Source organism: Onychomys torridus, chromosome 7, assembly GCF_903995425.1.
Source record: "Onychomys torridus chromosome 7, mOncTor1.1, whole genome shotgun sequence".
NCBI lineage: Eukaryota > Metazoa > Chordata > Mammalia > Rodentia > Cricetidae > Onychomys > Onychomys torridus.
The window spans coordinates 137,501-160,425 of record NC_050449.1 but is presented as its reverse complement, the minus strand read 5'-3'; the positions used below and the strand labels follow the sequence as shown (position 1 = coordinate 160,425).

General features: G+C 37.6%; 1 protein-coding gene across 2 annotated transcripts in view; it reads right to left on the bottom strand.

Moving 5' to 3' along the window:
• Cwf19l2 (CWF19 like cell cycle control factor 2) overlaps positions 1-22,925 on the bottom strand; it is an 88,175-nt gene that overhangs the window by 30,823 nt on the left and 34,427 nt on the right. For both annotated transcript variants that reach the window (XM_036192630.1, XM_036192631.1), the window contains 2 exons: positions 20,977-21,090; positions 18,997-19,134 (listed from right to left, as the gene is read on the bottom strand). In XM_036192630.1, coding sequence (XP_036048523.1) covers positions 18,997-19,134; positions 20,977-21,090 — 252 coding nt within the window. The remainder of the gene's footprint in view (positions 1-18,996; positions 19,135-20,976; positions 21,091-22,925) is intronic.

Below are 22,925 nucleotides of genomic sequence, written 5' to 3'. Positions count from 1 at the left end.
CATTTTAATACCTGACAAATAGATTTCAAATCAAAACTAATCAGAAGAGATAGGGCAGGACACTACATACTTGAAGAAAAAATTCACTAAGGGAATATTGTAATTCTAAATATCTATGCACCAAACACAAGGGCACCCAAGTTCGTAAAGGAAGCACTACTACATAGTGACCCTCACACAGTGATAGTAGATATCTTCAACATCCCACTCATGCCAATATACAGGTCATCCAGACAGACAAGTAAACAGAGAAATGTTGGAGCTAACTGATGTCATAGACCAAATAAACCTAAAAATATTTACAGAACATTTCACCCAAACACAAAAGAAAATATCTTCTTCTCAGTACCTCATGGAACTTTGTCCAAAACTGAGCACATACTCAGCCAAAAAGAAAGTTTCAACAGATACAAGAAAACTGAAATAATATCTTGAATCCTATCAGACCACCATGGATAAAAGCTAAATATCAACAACAGAAACAACAGAAGTTTTACCAACTCATGGAAAATGAACAACTCTCTACTGAATGAAAAATGGGTCAAGAGAAATAAAGAAAGAAGAAATTAAGGATTTTTTAGAATCAAATAAAAATGAAAACACAACATACTCAAACATTTGGGACACAATTAAGGCTGTTCTCAGAGGCTAATTCACAGGACTAGATGACTACATAAAAAATTGGAGCTATCTCATGCTAATAACTTAACAGCACATCTGAAATCTCTAGAATAAAAAGAAAGAATAACACCAAAAAGATGGCAAGAAGTAATCAAACTCAATACTGGAAACAATATAATGGAAATAAACAACAAAACAATACAAAGACTCAAAGAAACAAAGAATTTATTCTCTGAGACAATCAACTGACAAATGCTTAGCAAAATTAACTAAAAGCCAGACAGAGAATATCCAAATTAACAAAAGTAGAGATGAAAAGGGAAACATTAACAACAGGTACAGAGAAAGTCCAGAGAATCATAAGAATATACTTTAATAACCTATATTCTACCAAATTGGAAAATGTAAAAGAAATGTTTTCTTTTTTTTTTAACTTAATCAAAGTTAAATTAAGATCAGACAAGCAATTTAAACAGACTTATAATCCTCAGTGAAGCAGAAGAAAGTCATTTAAAAGTATTCCACCACCCAAAAAACAGGACTAGATGGTTTTACTGTAGAAATCTACAAGACTTTCAAAAGAGAAGTAATGTTAATACTCCTCAAATTATTCCACAAAACAGTAATGTAATGTTTGATCTCATTTTATTTTATCATTATTCTTTATATGTCTCTTTGTTTTCTAATGACAGACAGAAAGGGGGTAGATTTGGATGGATGAGAGGTAAAGAGGACCTTGGAGGAGTTTGGGGGAGGGGAAAACATAACCAGAATATAATATATGAAAAAAAAAAAACTATCTTCAAAAGAAGAAAAATAGAAAAAAAACAAAACAAAACAAATATTTAATCAAAACTCTGAACTTCTCTCTCAAATTCTAGGCATTCAAATTCATTAGGGGAAAAAAAACTGTTGAAATATAAATTGCAAGTAATCCTGAACTCTCCTTTTCCTTAAAAATAAAAATGTTATCAACTACTGAGCTAGTATACTCAATTCATGAACAATTTAACATTAGAACAGAATCTGAGAGAAATGTTCTACAGTCTTAAAAAGTACTCCTGGCTTCAAACTGGACTTGATCACAATGGTAATTCACACCCAATACTACTTCTATATTTGTAAGATATAGATAATAAAAATTGATGAAAATGTAGAAAAACTGGAACATTTACACTTTCCTGGGGAAAGGTAAAATTTTATAGCTCTTGTGGAAAAATTTGGTGGTTCCTGAAAAAACATTGAAAGTACAACAATCATTTGACTCAGGAATTCTAGTTTTGGAGATAATTCCTACAAACTGAAGGCAAAGACTCAGATTCATGGATATTACCATCTACAAAGCATCCTTCATAATGACAAAATGGTGGAAAAAAACTGAAAATCTAAAATGCCCATTGACAAGTTAATTAGTAAAAAGCAAACACATTTATTATTTAAAAGTCTTTAAAAGGAATGGGATTCAGATATGTTACATGGATTTGAAAATATTAAGAATGAAGTCAGACCCCAGAGGACAAGTATTTAATATTACCTAGCAGATGTCAATTCAGAGAGAGAGAGAGGTGAAGCTGGAGAACAAGACTGGAGGCAGGGATCCCTCTTAAAAGGTATAGAAAATCTACTTGGATCATAGGATGGTGAAAAGTTCTAGAAATGGATAATGGTGATGATTTACAACACTGCAAACATACTTGATGCCACTGAATTGTACAATATAACAGAATTAAATGGCAATACCTACGCTATATATATATTATTATTTTAAAAAATGGAACCTTAACTAGAGAACATTAACCAAGTATGTTGGTTTTCTGGTGATTCCATCTTCTCCACTCATCATACACTAGGTGAAGTTCGGAGAAACCATAACTACTTTTTTAAGCAGCTTATATAGGATGCATGCACAAATCTTTTTCAGTTCTACATAAAAACAAAACATCATTTCTACCATTTTAGAATATACAATCTCTTTTAGTGGATGTTTCAGGAGCATTGCATGGTTTCACACTCTTAGATTAGCTCTTCCTACTCTAACTTCCCCTTGTACAAAAGCCTAAGAGAATAGGAATGGCACCATAAGAACAAAAACAATGCAGAGATGACATAAATAAGAGGTCAGCAACTGACACATCCCTTATCTTATTCTTATCAAAATGTAAACATATGTAGTTCTGCTGGGGATGTCCTTCTGTATGCTGTGAATGTGTGTTGCTCTGATTTGGTTGATAAATAAAACGCTGATTGGCCAGTAGCCAGGCAGGAAGTATAGTATAGGTGGGATAAGCAGAGAAGAGAATTCTGGGAAGAGGAAGTCTAGGTCAGGAGTCACCAGCCTGACACAGAGGAAGCAAGATGTGAAGGCAGAACTGAGAAAAGGTACCAAACTACATGGCTAAACATAAATAAGAATTATGGATTAGTTTAAATGTAAGAGCTAGTCAGTGGTAGGCCTGAGCTAATGGCTGAGCAGTTTTACTTGGGTCCAAGTGGCTGCAGGATTGGCAGGTGAGAGAGATTTGTTCTGACCATGGGCCAGGTGGGACACAGGAAAACTTCAGCTACATAGCTCAACCACTTAAGATTTGTTTAAAAGCACTTGTTCTTTGCAGAGGACTTGTTTTTGGTGCCCATCACAACCATCCATAATTCCAGTTCTAAAGCAACTTGGTATCCTCTCCTGACCCCCATGAACACTGCACACATGTGGGCAAAACACTTAAAATTAATTGTGTGTGTGTGTGTGTATGCATATATATGTATATATATTTTTAAAAGTATGTTATTAAGTTTACTAAAAAGAAAAAAAAAATAAGACTATAGTTCCAGTGTATACTGTTAATAGGTAATGTGTACTTAAAAATCAGCTCCACCATGAAATATATAAACCTTTAAAATATATTAAGCCTTAAGTGTTACAAACAAAAAAAAATCAACAAAAATAAACATCTTTTATTAGATGTAAAATTATTGCTTCCTTCTAATTTAAAGTAAAACCCTCATTACTTCTTTCTCTGCATTATCCATCATCTATTTTTTGTTTTGTCTTTTGTTTTTTGAAACAGGGTTTCACTGTGTAATAGCCTTGGCTATCCTGGAACTAGCTCTGTAGACCAGGCTGGCCTCAAACTCACAGTGATCCACCTGCCTCTTCCTCCTGAGTCTGGGATTAAAGGTGTGTGCCACCACCACCCAGCAACCCATCTTCTCTTACACCTCCTAATTTTCCTCCCCATTAGTCCATTTTACATGTCCTATCAGTTGAAAAAGAATGAAATGATCACTCACTGTGTGAACAAAATTAATGAGGAGAGATGTATATAGAGCTCATGATGATGTGCCAAGAAACACTGACATCTTACATTTTAAATGGGAGAGTTTATTGCTGTGGGATATCTTTCTGTATTTGATTACATGTTGCTCTCATTGGTTGATTAAAAAAAAACCTGCATAGTCAATGGCAAGACAGAATAAGGTTAGGTGGTACTGTAGCTAGAGTTTTCCTGCCTGGCCCACAGTCAGGACAAATCTCTCTTACCTGCCAGGCCCATAGATGTTCAGACCCAACCAAGTAAACACACAGAAACTTATATTGCTTACAAACTGTATGGCTATGGCAGGCTTCTTGTTATCTACTTCTTCTATCTTAAATTAACCCATTTCTATTAATCTATACTTTGCCACATGGCTCATGGCTTACCAGTACCTTATCTCTTTCTTGTCATGGTGGTGGCAGCTGGCAGTGTCTCCCCATCCAGCCTTCCACTTCCCACAATTCTCCTCCTCCTTGTCCCGCCTACCCTATCCTTCCTGCCTGGCTACTGGCCAATCAGTTCTTTATTTATTTTAACCAATCAGAGCAACACATTTGACATGCAGAACATCCCACAGCATGGTACATTCAAACTGAAGAGGGAGATGAAAAAAGGCAGAAGCTTCAGGCCACCGCCAGGGGAAGCAAGATATAAGAGAACAGGTAATGCCATGAAGCCACCTGGCAAAATATAGATTAATAGAAATGGGTTGAATTAAGTTATAAGAGCTAGTTAATAATGAACCTGAGCCATAGGCCATACAGTTTGTAATTAATATAAGCCTGCATGTTTACTTTATAAGCAGCTGCAGGTTTTATTTCTGTCCTATTTTATGTATATGGGTATTTTGCCTGTATGCATGTCTGTGTACCACATGTATTTCTTTGAGGCTATGAGAAGACAGCTGATGCCCTTGAGTCTGAAGTTATAAATGGTTTTGAGCTGCTGTGTGGGTGCAGGGATTCAAGCCCTGGTCCTCTACAAGAACAGCCAATACTCTTAACTGCTGATCCATCTCTCCCTCCATTCCCAAGAGTTTATTTATAAAGAATGCTGGAGTCAATATAATGCATTTTAAGGAAGATCAAAGCATACAAAACTTATCCCCAAATACCAATAAATGACACATGCAAACTGGTCAAAGATAATTTAATGTAGGCAGCAATCAACAGTTATTTATTATGAGTCATTTAAAGTAGAGTACTGTTTAATGAAAGTTGGCCTGGGAGTTCAAAGTTGAAGCTTATGATATTGCAGTCTGCCACTCAAGAACTTCAAGAACTAGGAAAGTCACCAAACATTGCACATGCCATTTAGCTCACTGAGGTTCATTTTTCCCTTTTGTAAACATGGAAGGTTAAATAAGAATAGTATGGTTCAGGTCCGTTCTGTTCTATAATCTTAAAGTAACATAATACACTCATTAGAGTAGAGACCAAAATACACACATTGATTTATATACAATAGGAAAACAAGCAGATATTCCTTTTTCTAGATTTTTTTCTGCCATTCATCTCCTGTATAATTACATGGAACATCTTTAGAAAAGCAAAACATAAAACTAAGAGATATAAAAGAATATTTTAGAAACAATAATCATGCTCCTCCCCTGTGGCCTCCCTAACCATTCCCTGTGGTACCAGTGACCACCAGAGCCATATACACCCCAACCCCTGCACTGATTAGGAAGAGGTAAAGCCCTGATCTCTAGACTGAATAGCTCAGTTCATTAGCCCCAAGGCCCCTTGGGCACTCCAGGAATGGGGCAGTAGCTTCCTCCCCTGCCCCCATGAACCATCTATTGCAGCACCAGCACTGATTAAGAAGAGATAAGGCCCTGATCCTGCACCTATTGGGAAGAAGAGCGACCATAGAAGCCACAGGCCCCACCTGCACCAATTGGAAGAAGGGCAACCTGGAACTCCACTTGTACAGATTAAAGGAAGAAATAGGTAGACGGTAATGTAAGAACACATTAAACAACATAAACAGCAATATGGCACCACCAGAACCTAGTGATCCTACAACAGCAAGATCTGAACTACCCAAAACAGATGATCCAGAAGAAAACAACCTTAAAAATAACTTTATCAAGATGATAGAGGTTCTAAAAGAAGAAATGAAAAATCTCCCTAAAGAAATGGAGGAAAACACAAACAAAAAATTGGAAGAAATAAAGAAACCCTTTAAAGTAAGCCAAGAAACATAAGAAAAAACAATCAAACAGGTGAAGGAAACAGTTGAAGACTTTAAAATTGAAATTAAAGCAATAAAAAAAAAAACACAAACTGAGGAAATTCAGAAAATGGAAAATCTGAGCAAACAAACAGGAACTACAGATGCAAGCATAACCAACAGAATACAGAGGGCATGGTAGAGAAAATAGATTCATCAGTCAAAGAAAATGTTAAATCCAGCAAATTTTTAAGACAAAAGATCCAGGAAATTTGGGACACCATAAAACAAAACAAAACAACAAACAAGCAACAACAACAACAACAACAAACCCTAAGAATAATAGGGATGGAAAGAGGAGAAGAATTTTCAGCTCAAAGACACAGAGTATATATTCAACAAAATCATAGAAGAAAAATTTCCCAACCTAAAAAAAAGACACACCTAAGAAGGTACAAGAAGCTTACAGAACACCAAATAGACTGAACCACAAATAAAAGTCCCCTTGACACATTATAGTTTAAATGCTAAATATACAGAATAAAGAAAAAAATATTAAGAAACAGTAAAGGAAAATTCAAGTAACATATAAAGGCAGACCTGTCAGAATTATACCTGACTTCTCAATGGAAACTGTGAAAGCTTGAAGGTTCTGGACAGACGTTCTACAGACATTAAGAGACCACAGTTGCCAGCCCAGACTACAACACCCAGCAATGCTTTCAATCACCATGGATAAATAAAACAAGATATTGCATGACAAAACCAGATTTAAACACTACATATAAACATCCACAAATACAGCCCTACAGAAAGTACTAAAAGTAAAACTTCAACACAAGGAAATTAGCTGCAACCACTAAAACAGGCAATAGATAACCTCATACTAGCAAATCCCAAAGGAGGGAAATACACACCTACCACCACCACCAAAACCAAAAATAACAAGAATTAACAATCACTAGTCATTAATATCTCTCAATATCAATAGAGTCAACTTGTCTATAAAAAGACACAAGATTGACTGGGAACAGGTAACGTCCCATTTCCAGACGGGGCAGACCAGGTCTCTAGCCCCTAGGCCCTGGGGGCACATTCCATGCCTCTCCTTCCATCCACTGGAGCCCCAAGGACCAAGAAGCTGCCTCTTTCCCCACCCCCTCTCCAAGCCAAACATTCCTGTGACACCAGTGACCACGGAGCCATAAGCCCACACTGTACTGATTGGGAATAGCTGCTCCCTGAGACAGAGCCCACCAGTACTGATTGTGTCTCAGGGAGCAGCTCTTAGTCCAGAGTCTATCAGCACCAATTGGACTAATAGCCCAATTAAACCAAGAGCTCCCATAGGACCAAGAGAGGCTCCCTCAGACACAGACAAGGCTTGCACCAAGTAGAGGAAGAGATGGGTAGACACCAGTACAAAAATACAATCAACAAAATAAATACCAATACAGGGCCATGAGAACCTATTGATTCAACATCAACAAGACCTGAAGATCCCAATGCAGAAGCAGCAAAAAAAAAAAAAAAAAAGACCTTAAAAATGACAATGACTTTAAGAAGATAGAGGCCTTTAAAGAGGAAATGAAAAATACCCTTTAAAAAACTGAGGAAAAGACAAACAAAAACTTGGAAGAAATCAGTAAATCCCTTAAAGAAAGCCAAGAAAACCAAGAAAAAGCAATCAAACAGGTGAAGGAAATAGTTCGTGACTTGAAAACCAAAATAGAGGCAATAAAGAAGACACAAACTGAGGGAATGCTGGAAATAGAAAATCTGAGTAAATGAACAGGAACTACAGATACCCAACAGAATGCAAGAGATGGAAAAGAGAATCTCTGGCATCGAAAATATGATAGAGAAATAAGACTCATCAGTCAAAGAAAATACTAAAGCCAACAAAGTCATAACACAAAATGTCCAGGAAATTTGGGACACCAAGAAAAGACCAAACCTAAGAATAATAGGGATAGAAGAAGGAGAAGAATACAAACTCAAAGGCACAGAAAATACATTCAATAAAATCATAGAAGAAAACTTCCTCAACCTAAAGCAGGAAAAGCCTATAAAGATACAAGAACCTTACAGAACACCAAATAGACTGGATCCAAAGAAAAAGTCCCCTCACCACATAATAATCAAACCACTAAACATACAGAATAAAGAAAAAATATTATGAGGTGCAAAGGAAAAAGGCCAAGTAACATATAAAGGTAGACACATCAGAGTAACACATGACTTCTCAATGGAGACTCTGAAAGCCAGACTCCTGGACAGATGTTATGCAGGCACTAAGAGACCACTGGATGCCAACCCAGACTATTCTACTCAGCAAAATACTCAATCGCCATAGACAGAGTAAACAAAATATTCCATGATAAAACCAGATTTAAACAATACCTACACACAAATCCAGCCCTACATAAAGCACTAGAGGGGAAAAATCCAACCTAATGAAGTTAGATACACTCATGAAAACACAGGTAATAGATAATGCCACACCAACAAATACGAAAGAAGAGAAACACACAATAAATACTATCACCAAAAAATAACAGGGATTAACAATCACTGGTCATTAATATCAATGGCTTTAATTCACCTAGAAAAAGACACAGGCTAACAGGATGGATAAGAAAACAGGATCCATCCTTCTGCTGCATACTAGGAACACACCTCAACTTCAAAGACAGACACCTCAGAGGAAAAGGCTGGGAAAAGACTTTCCAATCAAATGGACTTTAAGAAGCAAGCTGATGTAACTATCCTAATATCTAATAAAACAGACTTCAAACTAAAATCAATTGAAATAGTTCAGGAAGGACATTACATATTTCTCACAGAGAAAATCCACCAAGATAAAGTCTCAATTCTGAACACTTATGCCCCAAATACAAGAGCACCTACATTTGTAAAAATATTACTATAGCTTAAATTGCATATTAAATCCACATACTAGTACTTGGAGATTTCAATACCCCTCTTTCACCAATGGACAGGTCTGACTGATGTGGATATCGCTCTGTGTAAATAAAGTTCTGATTGGCCAGTGGCCAGGCAGGAAGTATAGGCGGGACAAGAGAGTAGAGAATTCTGGGATGTAGAAGGCTGGAGAGAGACACCACCAGCCGCCGCCATGAGAAGCAACATGTAAAGACACTGGTAAGCCACACGCCATGTGGCAAAGTATAGACTAACAGAAATGGGTTAATTTAAGATAGAAAAGGTAGATAACAAGCAGCCTGCCACGGCCATACAGTTTGTAAGCAATATAAGTTTTTGTGTGCTTTCTTGGTTGGGTCTGAGCAACTGTGGGACTGGCGGGTAAGAGAGATTTGTCCTGACTGTGGGCCAGGCAGGAAAATCTAACTACATCTGACAGATAGAAACTTAACAGAGAAATAAGGGAACTAATATACATTATGACTTACTAGATATCTACAGAACATTCCACCCTAACAAAAAAAGAATATACCTTCTTAACAGCAACCCATAGAACCTTCTCTAAAATCAACGACATGCTTAGTCACAAAGCAAATCTCAACAGATACAAAAAATTGGAATAAACTCTTGTATTTTATCAGACCACCATGACTTACAGTTAGATTTCAACAACAAAAATTACAGAAAGCCTACAATCTCATGGAAACTGATTAATGACCAACTGAATCACCAATGGGTCTAGGAAGAAATAAAGAAAGAAATTAAAGATTTCCTTGAATTTAATGAAAATGAATGTACAACATACGCAAACTTATGGGACACTATGGAAGCAGTGTCAAGAGGAAAATTAATAGCAATAAATGCCCACATAAAGAAGTTAAAGAAATTTCACACCAGTTACATAACAGTATACCTGAAACCCTTAAAAAAAAAAAAAAGAAAGAAAAGAAAAAAGAAGCAGCAGCAAACTCACTCAGGAGAAACAGACACTGGAAAATAATAAAAATAAGGCCTGAAATCAATAAAAATAGAAACAAAGAGAACAATACAAAAAAATCACCATGCACAAAACTCAAGTCTAAGTGGACCAAAGACCTCAACATAAATCCAGTTACTCTGAACTTGATAGAAGAGAAGTAGGAAGTAGTCTTGAATGCATTGGCATAGGAGATCACTTCCTAAATATAACACCAGTAGCACAGACACTGAGAGCAACGATTCATAAATGGGACCTCCTAAAATGGAGAAGCTTTGGTAGGGCAAAAGACACAGTCAATAAAACAAAACGACAGCCTACACAATGGGAAAAGAGCTTCACCAACCCCACATCTGACAGAGGACTGATCTCTCAACCATATAAAGAATTAAAGAAACTAGACATCAAAATCCAATTACAAAATGGGATATAGAGCTAAACGAATTCTCAACAGAAGAATCTCAAATGGCTGAAAGATATTTAAGGAATTGTTCAACATCCTTAGTCATAAGGGAACTGCAAATCAAAAACAACTCTGAGATACCATCTTATACCTGTCAGAATGGCTAAGATCAAAAACACTGAAGACAGCTTATGTTGAAGAGGATGTAGAGCAACGGTAACATTCCTCTACTGTTGGTGGGAATGCAAGTTTGTACAGCCACTTTGGAAATCAGTATAGCAGTTTCTCAGAAAATTGGGAATCAATCTTCCTGAAGATCCAGCTATACCACTCTTGGGCATATACCCAAGGAATGCTCAAACATACCACAAGGATATATGCTCAATTATGTTCATAGCAGCATTATTTGTAACAGCCAGAACCTGTAAACAACCTAGATGCCCCTCAACCAAAGAATGGATAAAGAAAATGTGGCACATATACACAGTGTAATACTACTCAGCAGTAAAAAAAACAATGATATCATGAAATTTGCAGGCAAATGGATGGAACTAGAAATTATCAACCCGAGTAAGGTAACCAGACTTAGAAGGACAAACATGGTATGTACTCACTCATAAGTGGATACCAGATGTAAAGCAAAGGATAAGCAGACTGCAACCCACAGCTCCAGGGAGGCTAGCTAGCAGGGAAGAACCTAGGAAGGACACATGGATCACCCAACAAAGGAGAAATAGATGAGATCTATATGAACAAACTAGGGATGAAGAGGGGTAATGGAGGGTAAGGGATGAGGGATGAGAACATAGGGGAACTAGAGAGTCAAGCTGGAACAGGGACAGAGTGGGAGAGCAAGGAAAGAGATACCATGATAAATGAAGACATCACAGGAATAGGGAGAAACAGAGTGCTAAGGAAGTTCCTAAGAATCTACAAGGATGACCCTACCTTAGACTACTGGCAATAGTCAAGGAGTGCCTGAACTGACCTACTCTGTGATCAGATGGGTGAATATCCTAACTATCATCATAGAGCCTTCATCCAGTGACTGATGGAAGCAGATGCAGAGATCCACGGCCAGGCACCATCCCGAGCCAGTCCAACTGATGAGAGGAGGGATTCTATGAGCAAAGGACATCAAGATCATGATGGGAAAACGTACAGAGAAGGCTAGTCAAACTAGTGAAAATGCAAGAACTATGGTCCAATAGCTGTGGGGCCCTCATGGTACTGGACTAGGCCCTCTGGATAGGCATGACAGGTTTTCAGCCTGAACTGTTTAGGGGGCCCAAAAGCAGTAAGGTCGGGATCTGTCCCTGGTGCATGAGCTGGCCTTTTGGAACCTAGTGCCTATGGTGGGGCACCTTGTGCAGCCTTGGTACAGGGAGGAGGGGCTTGGACCTGCCTCAACTGAATGTACCAGGCTCTGCTGACTCCCCATGGGAGACCTTGCCCTGGAGGTGGGAATGGGGGTGAAGTTGAGGGGGAAGTCTGGGGTTTAGGAGGAGGGAGGAAAGGGGGATCTGTGGTTGGTATGTAAAATGAACAGAAAATTTGTTAGTAATAATAAAAAAAGACACAGGCTAGCAGAATGGATATGAAAACAGGATCCATCCTTCTGCTGCATACAAGAAACATACCTCAACTTCAAAGACAGACATTACCTCAGAGTTATGGGTTGGGAAAAGATTTTCCAACCAAATGGACCTAAGAAACAAGCTGGTATAGCTATTCTAATATCTAACAAAATAAACTTCAAACTAAAAGTAAGCAAAAGAGATGGAGAATGACATTTCATATTCATCACAGAAAAAATCCATGAAGATGACGTCTCAATTCTGAACATTTATGCCCCAAATACAAATGCATCTACATTTGTAAAGGAAACATTACTAAAGCATAAATCACATATTAAACTGCACACATTAATAGTGGGAGACTTTAACACCCCACTCTCACAACTGGACAGGTCTGCCAGACAGAAAAATTACCAGAGAAATAAGGAAACTAACAGATGCTATGACTCAAAAGGACCTAGCAAACATCTATAGAACATTTCCCCCAAACACTAAAGAATATACATTCTTCTCAGCACCTCACGGAACCTTCCCCAAAACTGATCACATACTTGGTAACAAAACAAATCTCAACAGACACGCAAAAAAATTGGAATAACTCCCTGTACCTTTATAGGATCACCATGGCTTAAATTTAGGATTCAACACCACAAATTGCAGGAAGAATACAAACTTATAGAAACTGAACAATGTTCAACTGAATCATCCCTGGGTCAAGGGAGAAATAAAGAAAGAAACTGAAAACTTCTTAGAATTCAATGAAAATGAATACATAACATACCCAAACTTATGGGACATTATGAAAGCAGTGCTAAGAGGAAGGTTCATAGCACTAAGTGCCTACCATAAAGATTTGAAGAAATCCCTGACTAGTGACTTAATAGCACATCTAAAATTTCTAGAACAAAAAGAAGCAAACTCATCTAGGAGTAGATGACAAGAAATCATCAAATTGAGGGCTGTAAACAATAAAATACAAACAAAGAGAACAATACAAAGAATCAATGAAACAAAGAGTTGGTTCTTTGAGAAAATAAACAAGATAGACAAGCCCTTATCCAAATTAACCAAAAAGCAAAGAGAGAACATCCAAATTAACAAAATCAGAAATGAACAGGGGGACATAATAACAGACACTGAGGAAATCCAAAGAATCATTAGGTCACACTTTGAAAACCTATACTCCACAAAATTGGAAAATCTAAAAGAAAAGGACAATTTTCTCGATAGGTATCACATGCCAAAATTAAATCAAGATCAGACGAACAATTTAAATAGACGTATAACCCCTAAGGAAACAAAAGCAGTCATCAAAAATCTTCCAACCAAAAAAAGCCCAGGACCAGATGGTTTCAATGCAGAATTTTACCAGAACTTCAAAAAGCTAATACCAATACTCCTGAAATTGTTCCAAACAACAGAAACAGAAGGAACATTGCCAAACTCTTCTTATGAGGCTACAGTTAATCTTATTATACCCAAATCACATAAAGATGCAACTAGTAAAGAGAATTACAGACCAATCTCCCTCATGAACATTGATGCAAAAATACTCAATAAAATATTAGCAAACTAAATCCAAGAACACATCAAAGAAATTATCCCCCATGATCAAGTAGGCCTCATCCCAGAGATGAAGGGATGGTTCAACATACAAAAACCTGTCAATGTAATACACCATATAAACAAACTGAAAGAAAAAAAAAATCACATGATCATCTCATTAGATGCTAAAAAAGCCTTCAACAAAACCCAACACCCCTTCATGACAAAGCTCTTGGAGAGATCAAGGATACAAGGAACATACCTAAACATAATAAAGGCAATTTACAGCAAGCCAACAGCCAACATCAAACTAAATGGTGAGAAACTCAAAGCCACTCCACCAAAATCAGGAACAAGTCAAGGCTGTCTACTCTTTCTATACCTGTTCAATATAGTACTCCAAGTTCTAGCTAGAGCAATAAGACGACAAAAGGCAATAAAGGGGATACAAATTAGAAAGGAAGAAGTCAAACTTTTGTTATATACAGACGTGATAGTATACGTAAGTGACCCCAAAAATTCTGCCAGGGAAGTACTATAGCTGATAAACATCTTCAATAATATGGCAGAATACAAGATTAACTCAAAAAAAAAAAAAAATCAGTAGCCCTCCAACATACAAATGATAAACAGGCTGAGAAAGAAATTAGAGAACCAACACCCTTTATAATAGCAACAAATGACATAAAATATCCTAGGGTAATTCTAACCAAACAAGTGAAAGACTAGTATGACAAGAACTTTACTTCTTTGAAGAAAGAAAATGAAGATGATATCAGAAAATGGAAAGAACTTCATGCTCTTGGATACGTAGGATCAACACAGTAAAAATGGTAATCTGACCAAAAGCAATCTACAGATGCAATATAATCCCCATCAAAATTCCAACACAATTCTTCACATACCTGGAAAGAACAAGACTCAACTTCATATGGAAAAACAAAAAAACAGGATAGCCCAAAAGAATCCTGTACATTAAAACAACCTCTGGAGGCATCACGATCCCTGACTTCAAGCTCTACTATAGAGCTACAGTAATAAATACAGCTTGGTACTGGCATAAAAACAGACATGTTGATCAATGGAATCAAATCAAAGACCCTGACATTAATCTGCACATCTATGAACACCTGATTTTTGACAAATAAGCCAAAATTATGAAATGGAAAAAAAGAAAACATCTTCAACAAATGGTGCTGGCATAACTGGATGTCTAGATGTAGAAGGATGCAAATAGATCTATATCTATTGCCATGCACAAAACTCAAATCCAAGTGGAAAAAATACCTCACTATAAAACCAGTTACACTGAATATGATAGAAGACAAAGTAGGAACTAGTCTTGGACACATTGGCACAGGAGACTACTTCCTAAATATAACACGAGAAGCACAGACACTGAGAGCAAAATTAATAAATGGGATCTCCTGAAACTGAGAAGCTTCTGTAATGTGAAGGACACTGTCAATAATACAAAAGAGCAGCCTACAGAATGGGAAAAGATCTTTATCAACCCCACATCTGACAGAGAGTTGATCTCCAAAATATATAAAGAACACAAGAAACTAGACATCAAAATATCAAATAATCCAATTCAAAAATGGGGTGCGTGTCTAAACAGAATTCTCAACAGAAGAATCTTAGAAGGCTGAAAGACACTTAAGGAAGTGTTCAACATCCTTAGCCATCAGGATAATACAAATTAAAATGACTCTGAGATACCATTTTATGCCTGTCAGAATGGCTAAGATAAAAAATACAGATGACAGCCTGTGTTGGAGAAGATGTGGAGAAAGGTGAACAGTCCTCCACAGCTTTTGAGAATGCAGTCTTGTACAGCCACTTTGGAAATCAGTATGGTGGTATCTCGGAAAATTGGGAATCCACCTACCTCAAGACCCAGAAATACCACTCTTTGGCATACACCCAAAAGATGCTCGACCATACCACAAGGACACTTGCTCAACCATGATCATAGCAGCATTATTTGTAATAGCTAGAACCTGGAAACAACCTAGATACTCCTCAACTGAAGAATGGACAAAGAAAATGTGATACATTTCTACAATGGAGTACACAGCAGTGAAAAACAATGTCATCATAAAATCTGTAGGCAAATGGATGGAACTAGAAAAAAAAAAAATCAACCTGAGTGAGGTAACCCAGACCCTGAAAGACAAACACAGTATGTACTCACTCATAAGTGAATATTAGATCCAAAGTAAAGGATAACCAGGCTATAATCCACAACCCCAGAGAAGCTAGGTAAAGAGGGGGACCCTAAGAGGGATAGGCATGGATCACTTCACGAAGGGGAAAGGGTAAGACCTCCTGGGTAAACTGGGAGGAGGGAGTAGAGTGGAGGAGATGGGAGGTGGGAGCATGAGGATTCAAGATGGCTGATGGCCAACTTGGGGGAAGGACAGAGAGGGAGAGCAATAAAAGAGGTATCTTGACAGAATGAACCATTAAGGGGTTAGGGAGCTCACCAACTCTGGACTGACAGATGGGGAACCTGCATGGGACAGCATTAGGACCTCTAAATATGAGTGACAGTTGTGTGGCTTGATGTGTTTGTGGGGCCCTTTGATATGGGACCAGAATTTATCCTGGGTACAAGAACTGGCTTTTTAGAGCCCACTTCCTATGGTACCATGCCTTACTCAGCGGTGATGCAGGGGGGAGGGGCTTGGTCCTGTCCCAACTTGATATGCCAGCCTGTGTTGGCTATCCAAGGGAGGAAGCCTTACCCACTATGAGGAGGGGATGGGGGTGGGATGCGGGAGGGAATGAGGGAGAAGGGGAGGGAAGGGGAACAAGGGTTTGGTATGTAAAATGAAAAAATAATTTTAAAATAAAAAAATTTAAAAAGAAACAATAATCATGATCCACTATGTAAACAAAATCAGGCTTTTATAAGACAGAGATATTTGTAAAGAAGTAATAATAAAACACAATTGAAAAGAAGTGAATATAGCCTATAAAGCAAGAAAAGACAGTAAAAATTAGATGAATCAATGTAAAAAGAGAGCAACAAAAAGTAAAATATGTATCAAGAACAAGATTAGGCACTCCAGGTATTGGTTCCAAATTACAAGGATTTCTGACTGACTGCTTCTCGCCAGGCCCAAGACCACTTTTCAAGAAAACTATTAAGTAAGGGAAGCCTATCAAAGTCTATCAATTAAACAGCCAGTATCTAGGAGTAATAAACTATGGCTCAAAGGCCACATAGGGCTAGCCATGATGATACTAATATTATTATTGTTATTAATTACTGAAATACAGCCAAACATTAATTCACGTACTGCATATGGTTGTTTCTGTGCCATAACAAAAGAGCTGAATATAATACAGAAAACCAAAGCTGTTTACCAGTTGGTCCTTTATAGAAAAGTTTGGTGACTTCTGTCCTGGATTAACACCTTTCAACTAATAACAAGAAGGGACACAGGCTAGTGAGTTTTTGTAGTCTCTTTATGAAAATATCTAGTACTAATAGTACAACAAGGATAATAATATTTTTAAGAATGTAGTAATTCAGCTATTTAGTTCATAAAGTTTGAATAATAAAATGATTAAGAATGGTATTTATAGAAATGGCTGTAAATGCCAAATCTCTTACTTTTATATGCATGTAGTGTTACATCAAATTTTTGCCAAATTTAATTTTGATTAATAAAAGTGCAAAAGAAATTATTCCTATGCTCAGGCTAATTACTAAGCAGGATGAACTAAAAGTCACCATGCTAAATCATTTCCATAGCAACCTGTTTCTCCTTAGCTTTGGCCCAAATTGAAACCATTGCTTTACCCACATCCATTGTTTTCTGAGAAGTTGCCTTCTTACTGCTACTATCAAACACAAGTGAGTCTTCATCCCACACTCCCATAAGTAAAAACTGATTACAAGAAAAAAGGCTTGGCACTGTTTCCATCTTCCTTAGCAGCTCCAATAGTAATTAACATCTCCATTAACACAAGAAACAAGAAAAGAGCAACACTTGTGCCAAAACGCTAACAGAACACTACTACAAATTTAAGAATGTAACTTAGTTAACCAGCAATTATAGAGAAAGTCCAGGTTGAATATGTTTCAGTTGTACACAAATTTGTCTAGTGTGTAGTTTAAATAAATGGTATCAGAACCAGTTTATTTCTACTTAAAATTATTAGGAAATACCCAAATCACATGAAGACAAACACATGGGGTGTGGGGTGAGTAGAAACACTATATATCCTAGGAAGCATTCTCATCTATAAATATAATAAAGATAGAACAGGCTGGCAACTTAACAGGCAATACATTCCCAATAACTAAATTCTGACACAGAGCCAACATGATGGTGCACACCTACATTCTCAGCCAGTACCATAGCAGAAGAGTCACACATCTGAAGCAAGCAATATAACACAATTCTATCTAACCCAAAACTAAGCAAACCAGAATCTACACTTAAAAACTGACAAAAAGACATTGGAATGGGAATCAGCAATCATCAAGCTTCCACCTACAACAATGGGAACTAACAAAGACCCACAACTAAACAGTGTTCTGAAAGTGAGAGACCTCAGACCACTGAGTCCTAAATGTGATGTCTTCATCCATTTCCTGCCTTCAAGACTCAGGGAGCTATGCAGAAGAGGTAGAAAGACTGTAAGAGCCAGCAGGGATGGAAGACACCAAGGAAACTGCCTTCCTGAAACAACAGGACTAACACACATAGGAACTCACAGAGACTGTGTTAGTATTCACAGGGTCTTAACAGATCTAAACCATATAGAGTTCCAGCACTAAGAGGGGAAGTAGATATGAGCATCCAACCCTAGCCCAGAAGCTATCTTCAAATGTCAATTGCTATTAAGGAAAAATTAGTTTTCTCCAATGGAGACTCACTGTATGCAAACCATACTTAAAGGAGGCCCCACATCCAGTAGTAGATGGACAACACAAAACCAATTCAACGGTATTTTCGGAGACTTTTTATCTCATAATGTTTTATTTGGGCATTAACCTTACTGGTCTTTGCTTGTCTATCAGAGCTTTTGATTTTATGTTTCTATGGAGGGTGGGTGTGTATGTGTGGGGGTGCACATGTTTCTCATGTTTCTTTTTTCTGTTTGTTTTATTTTACTCTGGTTTGCTGATTTTTAGAGAGAAAGAGACAGGGCATGGAGTTGAATGGATGGAATAGGGAAGATCTGGGAGAAGATGAGTGGGGGAAACTTTTATCAGAATATATTTTATGAAAACAATTTTTTCAATTAAAATACTGGGGAAAAAATCACATACAATAGTTGCCTTAATATTTTCCTGACGTACCATATTCAAAATTCAATTTAATGAAATAAACTAAGATTAGAGATGATCAGATTTCTTCAATGTGTACATCACTGTTAGATCTCAAAATGCAAAGGTTTGCTGGGACTCTGTCTTACCTTAGATGCCATTCTCATGAAAAGTCTGTTTTGATCAATATTTGTTCCCATCTTCTCATTCTTGACTAAATCATTGAGACTCAGATGATCATCATCAGGAAAGTATCGGATCCTTTCTTTATCCTTGTGGGTTGAAACCTACAGCAAAGTGAACATAATGAAGTCTCTGCAGATGTTTTGAGTGAATTATCCATAAATTTGGTAATAAAATAAAAAAAAAAAAATCCCACATATCACAACTGTCCCTTCCAGGTGAAAGAAAGTCCATCAGAAAGTCTATCAGAATTACACTTTCTACTTCTTCCCCTTTCCTTTCTTCCTTCCCAGGACGAAGCATCCCATTAGCGGATTGTCAAGTTTGGCCAAAGATTACAACTATTACAACTAACTTCCTAGCCCGCTCTCTTCTCTTCATGTACTTAAAACTTCTTACCACAGTGGAAGGAAGACTGCCATTATTCAAGCAGGAAATAAGCATTAAAAAAAAAAAGAAAGAAAATTTTAAAAAAAGGTAAACATCCACTGCTATGCACCTAATGTTTATATCTCTCCTCTAATTCATGTGTTACTGGGAGTCAGGACTTTGGAGAGGTAATCTAGTAAAAAGGCAGAACCCTGTAAGATTAGTATCCTATAAAGACAGGACAACACTTGTTCTGTTTCTGCTCTCTACTATGTGAGAATAAGATGAAAAAGTATCACTGTAAACTGAGATGTTAAACGTATCAGTCATTTGGACTTCTCAGTCTCCAGCACTATAAGAACACATTTGTTGGCCAGGCCACAAATTTGAAATGTTCTTCTGGTTGCCAGACTGATAAAATACTCATTCTTAACCAGTAATTTGTTCCACAAACAGCTTTATTAAAAACAAAGCTGGTATTCTGAGGCCATATAATTCAGCCCTGGGTTTTCTTCACAGTTGGTTCCATATCCACATAGGAATCACAAGGTGCTATTTATTGTCTCCCTAGTCCAACTACTCATTACACAATTCAAATAAAATCCATCCCCTAACTTCTTTGAGATTCCTAAAACCAGTGTCCCATCATCTATTTTAACATTGTTATTATTTCTTCACTAACCTGAACCTCATCTGACATAATTTCCTTGGCTCTACAGACTTAATATTGGGCTCATGCTCAAAATACAAATCCTGAATAAATGACTCTGTCTCTGACTTTAATCATTTGTTTAGGTTGTTCACCAGTGTGCAACTTAAAAGGGCTTCCATGGCATCTGACAATGTGTTTATGGATTCCTAGTCAGTTCTGCCATTTTAAATATTCAAATCTTATTTTTCTCCACCTCTCCAGCTTCACTAGTACTCCCATTATATTAGGAGTATCAATTTCATTTCTATTTATTGAAAGAATTAATTAGTATCTATAGAGTGACAGGCATTCAACAGGCAAAACACCAATATTTGACAGAAAATTCCCAAATAATTATTTGTGTATTCAGTTATCATCTACATGATCTCCAAATTTAAAACAAAAACCTAACTTAGGAGAAGTAAAAGTGTTGGTTTTGCCAGCTTTCCATGCTCAAGGCAGAGCTGAAAAATAGAAAAGAAAATACGGTGCTTAAAATCGATTAGCCCCTAGGTAATTAAGACATTACTGTGTGTGAACACCCTATCATCAGACCTCAAACTAGGTGTCTACAAAGATAACAGGTCTAGCAGGTCAAGCTTTTCTATGTACAATATGGTAAATATGCAAAAGAAACTGAATACAATGTCAAAAACATGCACACTAAAATTAAAATTGCAGTAAGCCTTCCATGTTCAGTCACTCATAAAGAAACAGTTCAATTGTTTGCCATTTGTAAAAGGTAAAAAGATACAATTAAGAATAAAAGTGAAAATTTGTTATTTTCCAATGTTTTCATTAAAAAAATTATATTCTAATGGAAAAGGAACTCAAAAGAGAATAAAATAATTGTGAATTAGTAATTGAAAGGGTATATTACACATACTCTTTGTCTCTTCCTTCTTTTTGCTTTCATATCCAGAGTCTCTCCGGGGGTGTTCAAAGGCCAGATTCGTCCAGACTCATCTGTTCTAATAAGGATCACTTCTTCATCTTCATGCTATGAAAAGGTTTAGTTAATATATGAAATACTTATAATGTTAAATATCCACACTTAACAACAAATTACAGAAAAGATTCTAGTTTTCATACAGAATTATGAGCCATTTTAAATCTCTTGGATTTTTATTACCCAATGTAAAGTGACCATAACAAAAAAAGACAAGAAGTGGAGAGACCAAAGGTTCATTTCAGTATTTTAATAAGTTACCTACTGAGGCGACCTTCAAATAGTTCTGCTACTGTTTTAAATTGGGTTTAATGGGGACTGAACCTAAAAGGCCTCGTGCGTAATACTAAGCAGTCCACCAATGAGCAATATCCCAGCCCTCTTATTTCCTTTTTTAAAAAATTCTGATACAGTCTTATTAAATTGTCCAGGGTGGCCTTGATCTCTCTATATATCCCAAGCTGACTTTGCACTTGCCATATCCCCACCTTCTTTTCCCACATGGCTAAGATTCCAGGCCTATGTCTTGGGCCCAGTTCAAAAAGTTTCATCCAAATACTATTAAAGGATGATAAAGAAGAGAACAAAGATGGTGGTGCTGCCACAGCAAGCCATGTTGGTGTTTGTGGTCCACGTTGCCTCCAGAGGCCAAGTTAAGGTATGTGATTCCCTGATGCAACTTGGGGCATTTGTTTCCTCTGCAGCAGAGGCTGTGTGTATGTTTGTTGTCTAGTCCCACTGGAGGCAATATTGACGTCAGTGGTCTGTGCTGCTGCCTGAAGCAATATTGATGTCCATGGGCCTTGCTTCTGCCAGGGGCCTGTATTGCCCCAAAGGCCATGTTGATATGTTGCCTGTGCTGCCACCAAGGGCCATGTTGGTGTTTGTGGTCCATGCTGGGGCCAAGGGCCTTAATGATGCCGCCAGAGGCCATGTGGATGTAGCATACTATGCTGTCTGTTGCCAGAAACCATGTGGAAGTCTATGAATGTAAAGAGTGAGGAAACTACCTTTGCAGTGGTATAGATGACTGCAGACTCACAGACATTGAGGTATTCTATGAAACTCCCCCATACCCAGAAGAGTCTAGACAGGAAGCTACTGAATAGAAAATTGTGAAACATATGATGAAGTGTAGCTCTTCACAGTTGATGGCGTCTGGTAGGGGTTCGAGGTGAGAAAGGGCTCAGTTTTCTTTAAGGGGCTGGCCACTGATACCAGTTGACCATGCTCCAATGAGTATATGGGCAACACAAATTAAACTTGATGTATTTCTTTCTTTCCCTCCCCCGCACCCTATGGTGGGCACAAAGGTGGCTCGGGAGGTAGACCTGAGAGGACTGAGAAATGAGTGTGATTTGGGTACATTATGTGAAATTCCCAAATAATCAATAAAAACTCATTGGGGAAAAAAAAAAGATGATAAAGGAATCTCAATGGTCTGTCTTATGAACAGAAAACATAGAGCCAGATATTGAGGTGAAAGCTAAAAGATCAGAAAAACAGAACAACCCACAGCCAACCAAACCTCGACAACTCCTCAGCCAATTCTGTTTCCACGAGTCCTCAGACTGAAAGCTTCTGAGTCCTCACCGCTGAGGATCTCAGTTGAACTGCTGCTGAGTTCCTGTCTCCTCATGCCTTCAATCTCCACCCAGCCATGTCACTTCCTGGAATTAAAAGCCTGTGTCCTTCCCAAGCAAAGGCATGAGATCTCAAGTGCTAAGATTAAAGATGTGCCACCATTCCTGGCTCTTCCCAGTGTGGCCTTGAACTCACAAAGATACAGACGAATCTCTGCCTCAAGAGTGATAGGATTAAGGGCTAAAGGCATGTGTGCCACCACTGTCTGGCCTCTGTTTAATCTAGTGGCTGGCTCTGTCCTC